Source organism: Trachypithecus francoisi, unplaced genomic scaffold (genome assembly GCF_009764315.1).
Source record: "Trachypithecus francoisi isolate TF-2019V2 unplaced genomic scaffold, Tfra_2.0 Lachesis_group20, whole genome shotgun sequence".
In the NCBI taxonomy this organism is placed as follows: domain Eukaryota; kingdom Metazoa; phylum Chordata; class Mammalia; order Primates; family Cercopithecidae; genus Trachypithecus; species Trachypithecus francoisi.
The window spans coordinates 24,425,676-24,444,590 of record NW_022681466.1 but is presented as its reverse complement, the minus strand read 5'-3'; the positions used below and the strand labels follow the sequence as shown (position 1 = coordinate 24,444,590).

General features: G+C 40.9%; 1 protein-coding gene across 2 annotated transcripts in view; it reads right to left on the bottom strand.

Moving 5' to 3' along the window:
- Positions 1 to 18,915, bottom strand: part of KAT7 (lysine acetyltransferase 7) — a 39,325-nt gene that overhangs the window by 14,935 nt on the left and 5,475 nt on the right. Inside the window, exons 3-7 of one of the 2 annotated variants that reach the window (XM_033183412.1) lie at positions 16,110 to 16,286; positions 14,456 to 14,695; positions 8,500 to 8,582; positions 4,447 to 4,536; positions 2,124 to 2,222 (exon numbers count right to left, since the gene is read on the bottom strand). In XM_033183412.1, the coding sequence (XP_033039303.1) occupies positions 2,124 to 2,222; positions 4,447 to 4,536; positions 8,500 to 8,582; positions 14,456 to 14,695; positions 16,110 to 16,286 (689 nt within the window). The remainder of the gene's footprint in view (positions 1 to 2,123; positions 2,223 to 4,446; positions 4,537 to 8,499; positions 8,583 to 14,455; positions 14,696 to 16,109; positions 16,287 to 18,915) is intronic. The other variant, XM_033183413.1, reaches the window with a different exon arrangement.

The window sequence follows — 18,915 nt, the reverse complement described above, 5'->3', positions numbered from 1 at the left end:
GTCAGGAGATCAAGACCATCCTGGCTAATACGGTGAAACCCCATCTCTACTAAAAAATACAAAAAACTAGCCGGGTGAGGTGGCGGGCACCTGTAGTCCTAGCTACTCGGGAGGCTGAGGCAGGAGAATGGCGTAAACCCGGGAGGTGGAACTTGCAGTGAGCTGAGATCCGGCCACTGCACTCCAGCCTGGGCGACAGAGCAAGACTCCGTCTCAAAAAAAAAAAAAAAAAGAATCTATTCTAATGGCTAAATAAGAAAACATTCCAATTCTATGAAAAAAACTAAAATGTCAGAAAAAACCTAAAAGAACAGCCATAAAAAAGAATGAAATCATGTCCTTTGCAGCAACATGGATGCAGCTGGAGGCCATTATCTTAAGGAAATTAACACAAAAACAGAAAATCAAACACAGCATGTTCTCACTTAAAAGTGGGAGCTAACCACTGGGTACGGAGGGACACAAAGAAGGGAACAATAAACACCGAGGATTCCAAAAGTGGGGAGGCAGGCAAAGGTCGAAAAACTACCTATCAGGTGCTATGTTCACCACTTGGGTGACAGGATAAGATCAATAGAAGCCTAAATCTTAGCATCACACAACACATGTATGTAACAAACCTGTACATGTACCCCGTTATTTAAAAATTTTAAATAAATAAATAAATAAATAAATAAACAAACAAACAAACGGCTGGGCACAGTGGCTCACGCCTGTAATCCCAGCACTTTGGGAGGCCGAGGTGGGTGGATCACGAGGTCAGGAGTTCAAGACCAGTCTGGCCAACTTGGTGAAACCCCGTATCTACTAAAAATACAAAACTTAGCCAGGAGTGGTGGCAGGTGCCTGTAGTCCCAGCTACTCGGGAGGCTGAGGCAGAGAATTGCTTGAACCCGGGAGGCGGAGGCTGCAGTAAGCCAAGACTGTACCACTGCACTCCAGCCTGGGTGACAGAGCAAGACTCTATCTCAAAAAAAAAAAAAAAAGAAAAAGACAAAGACTGTGAAAGAACACACATCAAAATGTTAAGCAGTGCTTTGTATCTTGAAGGACAATTTTTTTTAATTGGAATGTTTCTTCTCTATATTTTTGGTATTTTCAGTAGTAAGTATGTATTAATACATTTATAATAAAATCTTTTCCTAAAAAAAGATGTTTAAGGCCAGGCACAGTGGCTCACACCTGTAATCCCAACACTTTGGGAGGCCAAGGCAGGCAGATTACCTGAGGTCAGGAGTTCGAAACCAGTCTGGCCAACATGGTGAAACCCCGTCTCTACTAAAAATACAAAAATTAGCCGGGCGTGGTGGCACATGCCTGTAATCCCAGCTACTCGGGAGGCTGAGGCAGGAGAACTGTTTGAGCCGAGGAGGCAGAGGTAGCAGTGAGCTGAGATCATGCCATTGCACTCCAGCCTGGCTGATAGAGTGAGATTCAGTCTCAAAAAAAAAAAAAAAAAGATGTTTCAGTGAAAAGCCAGAATTCAAAGTGCTACATACAGTAAGAAGGCAATTACATAAATAAGGGATTGTGAAAAAGCTAGGATATAGCCAAAAACACTAACTGTGGCTATTTTTAGGTGGTAGGATTTGTTTTCTTCCATATACTTTGCTTAATCACTCTAAACTATCTTACAAATGTAAGATAATTACTTCTAAAATTAGAAAAAAAAGTTAAAATACTACAAGAACATCTATTATAGAATATTCACCCAATTAATACCTTTTAATCATGGAGGAAATCTATTTTTCCATTAAAATAAGCAGCCTACTATTAAGGTTGACTATTTTTCTTCATACAGACGTTTCCAGCGCCATGGCATGTGTTCTAGTGGGTAAATTTAACCCGTTAAGATGAAAGTAAAATTTATGAACAACCAGAGGATCAAATTTTTTTAAATCTAAATTCTAATGGTATTTCATTTTCCCAAGACCTCCTGTTTCCACTCTCAACAACTCAGTTTTAGGGGATGAAATAAACTCTAAGTGCCATAGAAGAGTCACTTGGTATTCACATGTACAGAATACTAAATGGCAAATCTGAAAGGCACAAGCTCAGAAAGCAAAAGGAATCAAATGTGATAGCAGGAGTTCATGCTCATTTAATATTTAACTTTTCCTCACCATATATTTCTCTTTCTGTTCTTTGCTCAGTCCAGAATTTCTTTTCTTCCTGAGTTCAGCCACTTTTTCCTTATATCGAAGCTGCCTCTCCGTTGGTGCCTAAAAGGAAAAAGGAGAAAACTGAGAGAAAACTCCTTATAAAGCTAAGCTTCAAAATGAAAGTGCCAAGGTCCAGCACGGTGGCTCACGCCTGTAATCTCAACACTTTGGGAGGCCAAGACGGGCCAACCACGTGAGATCAGGAGTTCGAGACCAGCCCGGCCAACATGGTGAATCCTCGTCTCTACTAAAAATACAAAAATTTGCCAGGCATGGTGGTGTGCTCCTGTAATCCCAGCTACTTGGGAGGCTGAGGGCGGGAGAATCATCTGAACCTGGGAGGCAGAGGTTGCAGTGAGCCAATCATGCCATCGCATTCCAGCCTGGGAGACAGAGCGAGACTCTGTCTCAAAAACAAACAAAAAAAGAAGGTACCAAAACGTTTTTTAAAATGTAAAGAGAAAAAAATGCCAGAAATGTTCTAGCCACACTGCAAATCATATGGCAATTTTATTTTATTCATTTGTATTATTTTTGAGGCAGGGTCTCGCTCTGTCGCCTAGGCTGAAATGCAGCAGCGCAATCATGGCGCACTGCAACCTCTACCCCGTGGGCTCAAGCCATCCTTCTGTCTCAGCCTTCCAAGTAACTGGGACTACAGATGTATACCACCACGCCCGGCTAATTTTTTCATGAATATGGCAATTTAAAAATTCCAAATCAGGTTATCATCACCCCATCACCTTTACTGTCAGTTAAATACAGGTTCAGGAAAACAAACTTATTTTACTATTAACATAAACTAAGGATGGACGTCTCCACCAAAGCAACAAGAACTGTTTTCCAATGAATGCTTATTGATCTGATCAACAGTGGTATAAAAATTCATTTATATATATTCATTTAAATAGAAAAACTGAGTAAGAATAAAACCCAAGGCTGGGCACAGTGGCTCATCCCTATAAACCCAACACTTTGGGAGACCAAGGTGGGTGGATTACTGGAGGTCAGGAGTTTAAGACCAGCCTGGCCAACATGGTGAAACCCCGTCTCTACTAAAAATACAAAATTAGCTGGGTGTGGTGGCGTGCCCCCGTAATCCTGGCTACTTGGGAGACTGAGGCAAGAGAATCGCCTGAACCTGGGATTGCACTCCAGCCTGGACAAAAAGAGTAAAAACTCTGTTTAAAAACTTAAATAAATTAAATAAAATAACACCCAAGATAGACAATGAAGAAAAGTGTAGTTACCACTTATGGAGTGCTTTTTACCTGCCAAGCACTGAGTAGAGGTGCTTTACATACATTATTTAGCTGACTCCCCTGCCAGGAAGGCATTATTCACCTCTTCTTATTAACAAAGAAATAGGTTAGCTGACCTGCCCAGGACAACAAAGCTAGAGTTAATCAGTATTCAAATTCACATCTGTTTGGCTCCAAAGCCAAACTTCTTCCTTATCACCATACATCTCTGCTATCCACCTAATCTAATTGCAAAAACAGACACCTAAATGATGAACAAAATACAATATGTCACAAAGGCATATTTTGAGAGCACTACAACGGTAATACATAAGGAAGAAATTCATTAACGGTGGGAGAGAATTTGGGAAAAAGTCCTGCAACAGCTGAGAACTGCACAGGCCTTGAAAGAAAATACAATCTCTTCTCGGTACAGGTATAGTGTCCCAGGCAGGAAAACAGCAAGAGTGAAGACCAAAGGCATTTAGGGAAGAACAAGGAATTAAGCGCAACCAATGTGGCAGGAATGTTTAGAGAGGCAGGAGGAGGATTAGGACCAAGCCAGGATGCTCCCTACAAACCAAGGGAAGAGACAAGTACAAGAAAAGTAACATAGTCAGCAAGTGTCAAATGCTGGGGAAAAGTCACTGGTGGCCTTGGAAAGGTGCTAGCAGAGTGGAGAAGTTTGAAAGCAAGCTACAATAGTCTTAAAGGATGCAAAGTGAGGAAATGAAGCAGCAAGTGTAATCTTTCGAATAATCAGAATTATCTTCTACTACTACTACTACTACTACTACTACTACTACTACTACTGATACTACTAGTACTACTACTACTATTACTACAGATAGCATGATTCCCTCATGAGGCAGAAGTGTTTGTTTTATGAAAATTTACTGTTTGAAAAAGAAACGTGATTCTAAGTATATCTGGAAGACATATCACAGGAAATGAGGCATAGACATGCCTGAAGACAATTACAGAGGAGATCCAAGAAATGGACCTCAAACTATGAGTGGCCAGCACTTTAACAAGGCCCATACCTGGTGCCTGGTTGCATGCCTGTTGTTGTCATCTTGCCTGTGAGACAGCATCCTTTCTTCTATCTGCTTATCCCGGCTCTGTGCTCTCACCTGCAACCATCAACAACGTCAATAAATCCACCTGCTTCTAAGACTACGTTTACTTAAAGCATAAGAATACAATGATAATGCCTTGGATTTATGTTGTACTTTACTTTCAAAGTGTCTTCACACTTATTATCACAATCTCTACAAGAAAGAGATAACGCAAGCTTCACATTCTGCCTTCTCAGCCAGTAACAGAATCAGAGAAGTTGAAATGATAACAGCTAAATGATGGGATCACTAAGGTTTTAATCATGTCTGATGACTCTGAGCCTGGACTCTTCCCAAAGTACAACAAATTTTAAAAAAGCATGAGGAAGTGCAAGAATAGAGTATGGAAGTACAAAGGAAACATTAGAAAACCTGGGTTTGGGCTGGGCGTGGTGCCTCACACCTGTAATCCCAGCACTTTGGGAGGCTGAGGCAGGCAGATGAGCTAAGGTCAGGAGTTCGAGACCAGCCTGGCCAACATGGTGAAACCCTGTCTCTATTAAAAATACAAAAAATTGGCCGGGCGCGGTGGCTCAAGCCTGTAATCCCAGCACTTTGGGAGGCCGAGACGGGCGGATCATGAGGTCAGGAGATCGAGACCCTCCTGGCTAACACGGTGAAACCCCGTCTCTACTAAAAATACAAAAACTAGCCAGGCGAGGTGGCGGGCGCCTGTAGTCCCAGCTACTCGGGAGGCTGAGGCAGGAGAATGGCGTAAACCCGGGAGGCGGAGCTTGCAGTGAGCTGAGATCCGGCCACTGCACTCCAGCCGGGGCGACAGAGCGAGACTCCGCCTCAAAAAAAAAAAAAAAAAAAAAATACAAAAAATTAGCATGGTATGGTGGCAGGCGCCTGTGATCCCAGCTACTTGGGAAGCTGAGGCAGGAGAATCACTTGAACATGGGAGGCGGAGGTTGCAGTAAGCCTAGATCGCACCACTGCACTCCAGCCTGGACAACAAAGCGAGACTCCGTCTCAAAAAAAAAAGAAAAGAAAAAAGAAAACCTGGGTTTGGCCACACGCAGTGCCTCACATCTGTAATCCCAGCACTTTGGGAAGCCAAGGTGGGCAGATCACTTGAGGTCAGGAGTTCAAGACCAGCCTGGGCAACATGGTGAAACCTTGTCTCTACTAAAAATACAAAAATTAGCCAGACGTGGCGGTGCACACCTGTAATCCCAGCTACTTAAGAAGCTGAGGCATGAGAATTGTTTGAACCCAGGAGGCTGCGGTTGCAGTGAGCCGAGATTGCACCAATGCACTCCAGCCTGGGTGACAGAGCGAGACTCTGTCTCGAAAAAAAAAAAAGAAAACCTGGGTTCAAGTCTCCAGGGAAACTTAACTCTGTAGTTACATGACCTCAGACAAATCACATCAGCTCTCAATAGTTTCTGTTTCATAATCTGGGAATTGGGAACTGATATCCAACTGCTTATTCCACTTCACCACTAAAACTCAGAATGGTCAAAACAGAACGCCTGGCATTTCTCCACAAATCTGCTCTACCCCAAATCTTTCCAGTATTAATAAACAGCAATACTATCTAAATAGCTGATACGGTCAACAACTTGAAGGTTACCCTAGATTCTTCTCTTTTCTCACACCTCACATCAAATCAATCAGCAAGCCTAACAGGTTGCTCCCCTCTAAAATGTATCCTGAATCCAAACTAGTCTTAGAATTGCTGCCAATACAAAGCTAGTCCAGTCCACCAATTACTGCCTGAACTTCCATGCAGTCTCCCAAGCACCTTATACCCTGCATGAACTCTTGCCCCCACACTCCATTCTCCACATTAGCAAGGCTTCAGTTTTTAAAAGTGTGCATGAAATCCTATCATGCCTTTGATAAAGCCCCCCAAATGCTTCTCATTCTATCAGAACAAAAGTATACTCCTGTGCCAAGGTCCACAAGGTCCTTTATGATCTGGATCCAGCCATACACAGCCTACTTTCATTCAGCCTCTCAAACCCATCAGTTTAGCCATGCCTCATGGCCTCTGCACTTGCTGTTCCTTCTACTTAGGTATCTTTTCTCCTAGATCTTTACACAACTGCTTCTTTGCCATCATCCATGTACCAGATCAAATGCCAACTCCTCAGGAAGGTCTTCCTGGACCATCCTGGGAAAAGCAGGGCTATCCCTACCCTCACCCCCAAAACAGACTGTATCATTCGTCTTTTTTCCTCACAATATTTATCACTGCACAAAATTATTTACTTATTAATTTGAAGGTTTATGTTGCCTCCCCCTATGAGAACATAAGCTCCTTAAATGCAGTCTTTTATTCACTGAATCTTCAGATACCTGTATTTGGTACATGCAGCTACAGAAATGTATGACTGAATACAAATGTAACATCACTGATCGCAAGGGTGTCCTGGGAAACTCAAGAGCAATCACATATATGCAGGTTCTTCAAAAACATTAGAGCTGTTAATAAATGTGGGGAATTTATCTAATCTTTCCACTTACAGTTCTAAATGTAATAAAAATATATCATCTCAGAAATTCTCCTGATCCTCCATGTACATGTTCCAGTAGTAAAGATGGATTATGCTGAGCCTAATGCCCCTTGCAAAGAGGAGGGAACGAAGAGGATAAATTCAGGATAGAAATGTTTTCCTTTTATCAGAATTTTCTTCTCCAAACTCAAATTTTTCTTTTTCTAAAATAAGCTGCTTAACACAACACAGTCATATTGTTATAAACTAACAATTTCAAAAGCAAAAGACATCTCAGAAGATTTTTATGTAAAACCATCCATAGTATCAGATCATTACATTTAGAGACAAATGGTAGAGAACAACTCTCAACAAGCAGGGATCGCAGTTATTTTCTGAGAAAGAAGTACCTAAAGACTTGCCTGCTTCTGACACAGACGGGGGCACAGCTTTTTCTGTTTTGATTTAGTCCCAGGCTAATGGGAAGACAATGGGAAGATCTACAACTTACTTTTACACAGAGCAGAAGGAACTGCCGCTTATAAAAAGATTTGGAATGAAGAAAAGTAAGAGTAGGATCATTGACCTTAAAATCCATATAAACACGGAAAGTACACTACTTTGCTGAAAGACTAACCACATAAAAGAAACTTTCACCCCTGCAGTCTACCTGTAAATAAGAGAACAAATACCTAAATCAAGGAAAATCAATGTTAGCTAGGGAATCTAATTTTCCTCACAATGAAATTGGCTCAGACAGGAATAAATCTGTGACCCTGGCATCATTAGCAAAGTAACAACAAAAACAACAATAATACTTTGGTCTAACCAGCTTAGAGAACCTATTCAATACTACTCAAGCAATCCATTTAATTAATAACATTTTCCACTCTTGCTTCCCCATAATTAGATCTTTGGTTCCATCCTTGGGAACAGCAACCCACACAGGAACATACAAATAGGATCTGAGCTTCTGCTCCTAAATACATCATCTCAAAATCCCAAAGGTTATTTAGGAGTTATGTTTCAAGAATTTAAAAGAAGAATCAGCCAAGAGTAGGTGCAACTGACAGTAACAAAAAGTATTTCATAGAAAAGGACAGAAAAAGGGACAAGAATTATGAAAAGTTTTTAAAAGCAAAATGACTTCATAGATTTATAAGAAGAGAACTGAATGCATAAATATTAAGATCACATATTTATGCAAATTATTCCTTAGTGTAATAAGTCCCTAGCAGTCTTCGAAGCCAATTTTCAATAGAAAATATCAATGCACTAGCGGCTGATGTTCCAAATGTTTCATAATCTCCCTGTTAATTTCTTTCAAAGCACTCATAACATATTACAATTCTTTTGTCTGTTTAACTAGTTTTTTCTAAAAAAGCACAATTGGTTTTTATGTTTCCTTCACTACAATGTAAGAACAAGGACCCTGCCCATCTTATTGGCCACTGTATCCCCAGTGTTTAGTAAAGTGCCTGGCAAAAGATAAGCACTCAAAACGCATATGTTGAATAAACGAGAACACAATTACCTTGCATTCGTCAGCTGAGAGGTTATGATAGAGTGGGCATCCTGAGATGGAGAAATGTCTCTCATGTTTTCCTGTAAGGTGTCCTGTTAAAGGAGGGAAAACTTAATCTCAAGAAAGAAGACAAGCTTAGAAAGTAGTATGTTTCTCTATGACAAACCTGTTTTTTCACTACATCATTTTTATCAAATATATGCCTGATCAGACTGAATCCACCAGAGGTAAGGCTGGTAGGGCTATAACTTGCACTCATTCTTTTCTTCCACAGGATGGATCTGGCTATCTTTGAACATGCTTATGTATGATCAATATAAACCATAGTTCTTTCTGCTCTTAGACTTCTCAAATCTCAAAACGTCATGAAGTCAACATTTGTAATAAAGCACAAGACAATGAACAGGAACACTTTCTTTTGGTGGAATGTAACTCTCCTACGCTAAATTAATCAGGTCATATGTATAATAAGTGTACTTTTCTTTCTACTGTGCAATGCTATCCAACCTGAATTTAACCCCTTTCAATACTCAAAATAAATTTATGAAAAATGGAGAAAGAAACGGCCTTTTCTATCATATAAGTAAACACCTTTACATAACTTTAAACCAGATTAAATACTTATTTTTTGGAGGGAGAACAGAGTTTTGCTTAAAGATTTAGGATTCTTCTATAATCAGATTTTTTTTACTTTTTAAAAAATTTTTATGTCACCTAGGCTGGAATGCAGTGGTGCAACCATGGCTCAAAGCAACCTTGAACTCCTGGGCTCAAGTGATCCTCCCACTTCAGCCTCCCAAGTAGCCAGGACTATAGGCTCACAACATCACACTGGGCCTATTTTAAAATTTTTTGTAGAAACGGGTCTCACTGTGTTGCCCAGGCTGGTCCTGAACTCCTGGACTCAAACAATCTTCCTGCCTCCGCCTCCCAAAGTGCTAGGATTACAGGCATGAGCCATCACGCCCGAAACAGGCAGTAACACAAGGCCTTCTGAAGATGGAAAAACATAAGGAATAACAATACACGAAAGCTTGTTTTATTTAAATAAGTTTCTCTTCATTCATCTATTTTTCATGTGGTTTTTTTGAAAACACACAGGGAATTGAACATTATTTCCTTTTTATATATTTCTCTTCAACCAAAAGGTTTATAAAACACCTAAGATTGAAAGGGCTCGGAGGACAATTCTAATGAGATATAAAGTTAGCTAAGCTGAATAGCTAGTCTACAAAAATCTCATCTTTCATTAAAAAATATACACATATATTTAATTGGGGGTAAAGAAGACAGTGGGAGTTTAAAGCTTACACAACATAATTTACAGAATAAACTTTAAAAAGAAAAAAAACAGTCCAAGTATTGGGGAGTGGGTGATTTTAGGACATTCAGGCCACCATTTCTCTGGGACTGTATTATTAAAAATGCAATTTTAGGGCCAGGCACGGTGGCTCACGCCTGTAATCCCAACACCTTGGGAGGCCGAGGCAGGTAGATCACCTGAGGTCAGCCTGGCCAACATGGTGAAACTTCGTCTCTACTTAAAAATATATAAAAATCAGACCGGCATGGTGATGCATGCCTGTAACCCCAGCTACTTGGGAGGCTGAGGCAGGAGAATCACTTGAACCCAGGAGGCAGAGACTATAGTGAGCCAAGATTGTGCCGCTGCACTCCAGCCTAGGCAACAGAGCAAGACTCTGTCTCAAAAAAGAAAAAAAAAAAAGTGCAATTTTAGAGATCCGCAAAATTATCTCGGACAGAAAAACCATCCTCACTGATCAAATACCATATATACAACGTAGTGTCAGCTGGGCGCAGTGGCTCACACCTATAATCCCAGCACTTTGGAAGGCCAACGCAGGAGGACTACATGAATCCAGAAGCTCGAGGCCAGCCTGGGCAACATAGTGAGACTCCACCTCTACAAAAATAAAAATAATTAGCCAGGCATGGTGGTCCATGCCTGTAGTCCTGGCTATTCAGAAGGCTGAGGTGGCAGGCTGACTTAAGCCCAGGAATTCAAGGCTGCAGTGAGCCATGGTCACGCCACCACTCTCCAGCCTAGGTGATAGAGAGACTGTCTCAAATATATATATATATAAAGGAGTTGTCACTACTACTGCAAGACTTGTTTTTCAGATACTATATATCCATACTTCTTTTTTTTTTTTTTTTGAGATGGAGTTTCACTCTTGTTGTCCAGGCTGGAGTGCAAAGGGGCGATCTCGGCTCACTGCAACTTCCACTTCCCAGGTTCAAGCGATTCTCCTGCCTCAGCCTCCTGAGTAGCTGCGATTACAAGCGCCACCACCACGCCCGGCTAATTTTGTATTTTTAATAGAGACGGGGTTTCACCATGTTGACCAGGCTGGTCTCGAATTCCCGACCTCAGGTGATCCACCCATCTTGGCCTCCCAAAGTGCTGGGATTACAGGCGTGAGCCACTGTGCCCGGGCATATCCATACTTCTTAGTAACTTATTCAGGTCATGTTTTCTTTTATATGTTAATGAAAACCAATCTATCATGTACATTAAAAAAGAAACAGCTGATCTATTGACCTAAAAATTCCACTGCTATGAATTTATCCTACAGATTTGCTAGAAAGACACCAAAATATGTACATACAAGGCTACCCATTACAGTATTGTTCAAAAAAGCTAAAAATGAGAAACAATCTAAATGTCAATGAAACAATTTAAATATTTATGAACTATCAACATAATGAAATTCTCTGCATCTTCTAAAAACACAGACCTCTAAATACTAATAATGTAAAATATCCAAGATGTACAACCAATGAATGTATCCTATTTTCCCTTTTATGAATAATCACAAAAAGGAAATACATGTACATATATGTGTGCTTATACATGTAGAAAAACTTCTTGGAAGCATTCACAGAAAACTGCAAACAGAAGTTTTCTATCTGTGGCACGGTTCTGGGGGTATGAGTGAAGGGAAGTTTTTACTTAATGCACTTCAAACTTTCTTATAGAGTTTCAATTTCTCACAAGTACAAAAAATTCTTAAGGAATAGACTAGGGTCAAGAATATTTTGGGGGCCAGTGCAGTGGCTCACACCTGTAATCCCAACACTTTGGGAGGCTGAAGTGGGAGGATCACTTGAGACCAGGAGTTCAAGACCAGCCTGGGCAACATGGTGAAACCCTGTCTCTATAAAAAATACAAAAATTAGTTGGGCATGGTGGCATGTGCCTGTAGTCCCCGTTACTTGGGAGACAATTCAATGAAGCCTGGGAGGCGGAGGTTGAGCTGAGATCGCACCACTGCACTCCAGCCTAGGTGACAGAGTAAGATTCTGCCTCAGAAAAAAGGATACTTTGGAAGCTCAGGTTCATATTTTTCAAAGTTCCAATACATGAAAACCAAAGTCAAAGAAAACTTTTTCACTTGAGCCCAAGTGTTTGAGACCAGCCTAGTCAACACGGCAAAACCCCGTCTCTACTAAAAAATACAAAAAATTAGCCAGGCATGGTGGCACATGCCTGTAAACCCCAGCTACTCAGGCAGCTGAGATAATCGCTTGAGCCCAGGAGGCGGAGGTTGCAGTGAGTGATCATGCCACTGTACTCCGGCCTGGGTTATAGAATGAGACTCTGTCTCCAAAATAAATAAATAAATAAATAAATAAATACAAATAAACTTTCCTCTAATGCAACATCTTTTTTCTTTACCCTATGGTCTACCCCATTAAGAGGTTAACTCCTGGGCATAAATAACACAATCAGGCCCCATTCTCACCTACCTCCTCCTCTCCATTCTGGTCACTCTGCCCCAGGTATATTGGCCTCTAAGTGTTCCTCAAACTGGTTAACTATTCTCTTGCCCAGAGCACTTGCTGTTCTCCCTATCCATAATGCTTATTGTCAAATATTCAAACAGCAAGTCTCTGCTCAGATGTGACCATATCAGAGTAGCTTTTCCTAGCCAACTACATATATGTCACATATACATATACATATGGATGCATATACACATACAATATCCTACCCTCAGCACTCCCAGTTTTATTTTCCTTCACAGTATTTACCTCCAGTTGATACATTATACATCTATCTATTTGCCTTCCTCAGCTAGACTATAAGCTCCATGAGGGCAGAGACTTTGACTTGTTCATAGCTACATCCTCATAACTCAAAACAGTGTCTGGCACATGACCAATATTCAGTAAATATTTACTGCATGAATGACCAAATATAGTACATAAAAGTAACAATTTAGCCATGAATGGTTAGTAACAAGCAGAAGCAAAAGAAAATTCCTTTTCTTGTTGCATGGCAAGTAGATCCCCTTCAACTCTTAAAGCACATCAGCCATCATCTCTTACACTAGTGTAATATGTTGTCTTTCTTAGTTTTTCATTATTCATTCCAAGGAAATCAATGTAGGCCTGAAACAATTATCCTCTTTGAGTGACAACTGGTATGGAGTTCAAGAGAACTTTGCTGTATTTATTCATTTTGATGGTTTGAACTTATCTGAGAAACTGCTATAAGACCAGGAAATGATCCAAATTAATTAAACACTACAGAAAACCACTGGGCATGGTGGCTCACGCTTGTAGACCCAGCTACTCAGCAGGCTGAGTGGGGAGGATTGCTTGAGCCCAGGAGTTGGAAGACCTGAACAACACAGAAAAAAACCTCATCCCTAAAAAATAAGACCAAAAAAAAAAAAAAGGTAAGACACATGTCTATAGTCCCAGCTACTTGGGAGGCTGAGATGGGAAGATTACTTAAGCCTAGGAGTTGAGGCTGCAGTGAGCTATGATTATGCCACTGAGCACCTGCCTGGGGAACAAAGTGAAACCCCTGTCTCTCTATAAAAATGAACAAAAGGCCAGGCGTGGTGGCTCACGCTGTAATCCCAGCACTTTGGGGGGCAGAGGCGTGCAGATCATGAGGTCAGGAGTTTGAGACCAGCCTGACCACCATGGCGAAACTCTGTCTCTACTAAAAATACAAAAATCAGGCCTGGTGGTGGGCGCCTGTAATCCCAACTACTTGGGAGGCTAAGGCAGAAGAATTGCTTGAACCTGGGACGTGGAGGTTGCAGTGAGCCAAGATCGCGCTACTGCAATCCAGCCTGGGCGACAGAGCGAGACTCCGTCTCAAAAACAAACAAACAAACAGACAACAAAAAAACCACTTGAGAAAGTGTACTGTTGGCCTGCCAAGCAGTAACTTACTCTGTTCTACTGTTTTTCAAACTTGATAGCCACATGCAAAGTGTGAATTTGAGAAGTAGACCCAGTAGTGAAAGGCCCCTTATCTCCCAGTCAGCTTCCAACTCTAGACAAAAGCTTAAGCCCAATATACGCACCTCAGCTCACTGAAGGTGCACAAATAAGGTTCAAACCACTCCAAGAATCTCTAAAGTAATTCACTAAGGAGTAAAACTCATAAGAAAATAAGATATTTATCACAGAAGAAATATTTTATCTTGTTTATACTTACTAAGCACACAAAGCACAAGACCTAAAGCTACTAAAGTTACAGAAGGCTAGGGTCTCATACGTACTCTTAATTTCACAGCCTCCTGACAGGAAATGTTTTCCTCATTTCCTTAACAAATATGGCTGTGCAATCACTATTCTGCACTAGCTTACCCTTAACTAGTCCTCACTGAGTATGAGCTATGTGCCATGCAATAAGATATTTGGAGATAATCTTTTTTGTTTCTGCTGGATAAAGGAGTGAATTTTTCACTGGGAAAAGCTCTTGATAAACTAAATTGTTCATCATAGTTAATTTCCTTACAACCAGGTCTCTTCTCAAGAAGAGAAAGGCTTTTATTCAAGTGAGCAACTCATTATCACTCAGCACATGACCACGAAGAGCCTAAGAAGCTAAACCCCAACAGAACACAAAACATTTCTGGATGATCCTGGGAGAGAGAACCATGGAACAAAGGATGTCATGAAGCTGGGGCACACTGACCTAGAGAGTTACAGCCTGGTGTAGGACACTTCATATTGAAGTTGTAGCTTTCATGGAAGCGACGGCGCTTGGGGCGATGAGAGAGATCACTGCCTGAGTCCTTCAGGGACATGTCCTTGGCAATGCTCTCATCATGAGACACATTGGGGCTGGAGATGTCTATGTCAGACTCAGAAGAAGGTGCGTTTCCAGTTGGAGTTCGAGGTGGTGACTCATCATGATCAGCTGTATTTTTAGTTTCTAAAGCAAAAACAATCGGTAGAAGTCATGAGTGAGGTTCATTTATTTAGAGGTTTACTATTCAGATGAGTTTATGGGCTTCCCAGATTCTTTTTCTATGATTTAACCAGTAACTTTCAGCTACTTGTCTGCTAGACAGCTAAGTGGAAAATGAAGAGGCACTTCTACACCATTCCTTTTGCGCAACTTTAAATTCTGATTAAAATTAAATTTGTACTTTACCTATTACACCTATCTATATTTCTTCTGAGTTGCTAATCATGGATAATCAAAACTGGATGGAAATAAATTTTAAAAATATTACAGCCAGGTGCAGTGGTTCACATCTGTAATCCCAGCACTATGGGACGCCAAGGTGGGCGGATCACAAGGTCAGGAGATCGAGACCATCCCGGCTAACACGGTGAAACCCCATCTCTACTAAAAATACAGAAAGAAAAATTAGCCGGGCATGGCAGCGGGCACTGGTAGTCCCAGCTAATCGGGAGGCTGAGGCAGGAGAAAGGCGTGAACCCAGGAGGCGGAGCTTGCAGTGAGCCAAGATCATACCACTGCACTCCAGCCTGGGCGACAGAGCAAGACTCCTTTCCCCCAACTAAAAAAAAAAAAAAAAAACCCACAAAAACAATTACTATCCCACTTCCCTTCCAGGAGAGACACAGGACAGAAGATAAGTGACAGTGATTGTCTTTCTTGATGACACTGGACAGGCTTGGTGTAAGATGTGAACGGACTTAGACTCTTGAGTGAGTCTGTTGGTAGTCTAACAATTCAATCTTGAAATTCCAGACTGTAAATCAGGAATTGCAAACCAAATGGCTACAGGGGCTCAGCAAGGCCAAATAGACAGCTCATTGTCCATCTAAAGGGGACAGCTACTATTCAACTCCAGCCAATTATTACTATGGGTGATTGGCCACCCAGTGTTCCCAGATCTTTTCATTGTTTAAAATAAACGATTAATCCAGGTTTTTATATGAAATCACTGTGTTTTCAAATACTAGAAACAAATTTTAAAAATTTTAAACACTGTGCAAGCAAACCAACCAACCATGCAGACAGGCTAGAAGTAGTTCACCAGTCAGTAACCTCTGCATGAAGAAATTTGGAGATAAATGGGCTGAGAAGTATGGCTACAAGAAAAGTCTGCTTCAAGCCCTTTTAATCTATGGTTAAGAAGGCCCCAGTCTCTTTTTCCTATTACAGGTCCATTTTAATATACTCCAGCTACTCTGGACCTTGAGAATATTCTGATATCAAACTGTCCTCAGCAAGATATAAGAAAGGAAACAAGCAAACAGCATTCATCTAGCTGAAGTATTAGGCATCTACCTGCAGTGGCCCCAAGCCCTCCTTAAAAAGAAATTCACCCAGATGCTCTGTGATAGGTCTAAGTCATACCATACCCACTCACCTCTATCTGAAAAATCAACCACTTGCTCAGTTTCTGAGCCAGACGAACGAGTCTGCCGAAGGGGGTATTTTTTCGGTGTCACTGGGGTAGGCTGCTGCTGACTACGGGTCACTCTTCTGGTAGAGTAAGCAGGCTCCTCAGTGCCAAAAGACTGCAAATTTCGAACAGGACTGGAATCTGATCCCAATTTTAAAAGAAAATAAAGAAAAAAGATGGAAATCTGTTTTACTTCCTATCCATATAATTCATTAGAATGTAGCTCCTCCTCCTCTTCATGTTTCAAAAAATCCAACAAATCCTTAAAATGTCTATTTAATTAAATAAAATATAAGCAAAAGAGCCTAGCTCAGGTATAGAGATGTAATGTAGTACAGCATTAATAGTTTAGGTTCTGGAATTATGACTGAATGTGATTCATACCAACTTGCTATGGCATCTTGGGCAAGTTATTTTCTCCAAGCCTGTTTCCTGACCTATTGAAAAGGAAAATACTAGTAGCACATTCCTCATAACATTGTAGTGAGGAATAGGTGAGATAATGCACGTGAAGCACTTAACATCATCCGTGGTACAAGTGCTTTATAAATATTAGCTGCATCCTCTCATTCTTCCCTTTTCCTAACCCACCATAAAACAGATATTCTATTAACAAAGATATAACAACAAACAAAACGATTTCCTTTCTTAAGGGGCCGTTTTTTTCTTTCTTATTACCCTCTCTGGCACAATCATAATAGATTCATAAAGGTAAAACAGGAATGCAGCATTTTAAGTTTTTTGGATGAAAAAACCTATTCTGAGGCACTCAGCCCCCTCTTTTATATCTCCAACCTAATGACAAAGGAAATGAAAGAAATTCAAAGCTGAAATGAAAGCATTTTTTAAAATATATATAGATATGTTTTAGTTTTTTTTTTTTTTTTTTGGATAAATAGACATGTTTAATGATAGCTTACTCTCTACAGAGATGACTACAGAGACTTTTAATCTATAATCCAGGAGTATATAACCATGCAGTACAGACCAATTAGCCAAATGTAAAATAAACTAGATTCTTACCACAACTACCCTATAAACATTGCAGCTATTCTTCGCAAAAGGATCCTACATCTTATGTGAAAACCTAGCGTGGGGGAACCAGAAACCTAGCTATGTGGCCAAAAGTAAAACCCAAAGGAAAAAACAGCAATTCAGTGGTTAATTGGTGAAAGCAGGAAATTTGTGCCCTTTACTGTGCTACTGCTTTTGTCTTCTTACTTTTGTTCTTTTTGTCCCTTTTCTTCAGCCCATCCATGTTAGCACTCAGTAGGTGTGAATAAGCCATCTGAAACTTATTCACTTGCTCGGAGCTCACCACAGTACTGACCTTCTTTTTCCCATAGATAGCTCTTAGCAGACACTTGTCTGAGGGCTCAAAGCCCTCCACAGAACCTTTCTTTGGAACGGGTTTGGTTTGACCACCCTACTTCTTCAAGGTGATATAGATGCTGCCCAACGTCCAGCACTTCTGGAAGAGTCTGGTCAGCTCCATCAGGAACTGCTCGCTCTCCAACACCATCGTGGTGATGCTCGCTCAACTCCCTCTGCGTAAGCCCCTAGCAGTCTTAGTTTTGTTTTAATCAACACATAAGTGTACATATTTATGGAGTATACTGTGATGTTCTGATAGATGTATACATTGTGTAATGATGAAATCAAAATAATTAGCATATCCATATCTCAAACACTTGTCATTTCTTTGTAGTGAGAACATTCAAAATCCTCTCTAAAGTATATTTTATTTTAATTAATTAATTTTTTTTTTTGGAGGGTAGGATGCACAGGCCGGGTGTCAGCCTCACTCTCTCGCAACTGCACCCCCCAACGGATATTTTAAAAACAAAAAATCTGAAGAAATCTTATAGACTCTCCAAAGAAGAAAACTGAAAATTTCCAAACTTTCGGGTGAGAAAAGTTAGCACACAGCAAGGTTATCAATTTGTACATCTCCAGGGGCCTCCTTTCACAATATGATCTACATTTTGCTCTAGGGAGGAACACCTTACATTGATGATATTGTAAATGGTACCCCTGGAGTTGTGCAATTCTGTGGTCATGACGTCAAGACCTAGCGCTTACGCATTTCCTAGCTGTTTTGAATATTTAGTCTTCAGGTGTCTAGGGCATGGTCAATTATACTTTCTACGAACATTATGTATTTTCCTTAGCATATGCTGTTCCATCTGCCGAGAATAACATATTCCCATCTTTCAACTTGTAAATTCCCATCAGAGCCTTTAAGACGTCAGTGTGCAGCCAGGCACGGCAGCTCACGCCTGTAATCCCAGCACTTTGGGAGGCCGAGGCGGGCAGATCACTTGAGATCAGGAGTTCGAGACGAGCCTGGACAACATGGCACACCCTGTCTCTACTAAAAATACAAAAAATAGCCAGGTATGGTGGCACTCACCTGTAATCCCAGCTACATGGGAGGTTGGGGCAGGAGAATCACTTGAACCCAGGAGGCGGAAGCTGCAGTGAGCCAAGATCATGCCACTGCACTCCAGCCTGGGCAACACAGCGAGCTCTGTCTCGACAACAACAAAAACGACTTCATCATTGTGGGAGTGCTGCCCTAAGTTGGCTGTCCCACCTCTGGGCTTCCGTAGTTCTCTATGCAAACCCCTCTCACAGCCCTTGCCATAATGTATTCCCATGATCAATTTTCATATCTATATCTTGCACTGAACTGTAAGATCCTTGAGGACAGGAACTATGATTTTTCTATCATGGTTCCTAGGACATAACATAGTGCTTGAGTTATAGT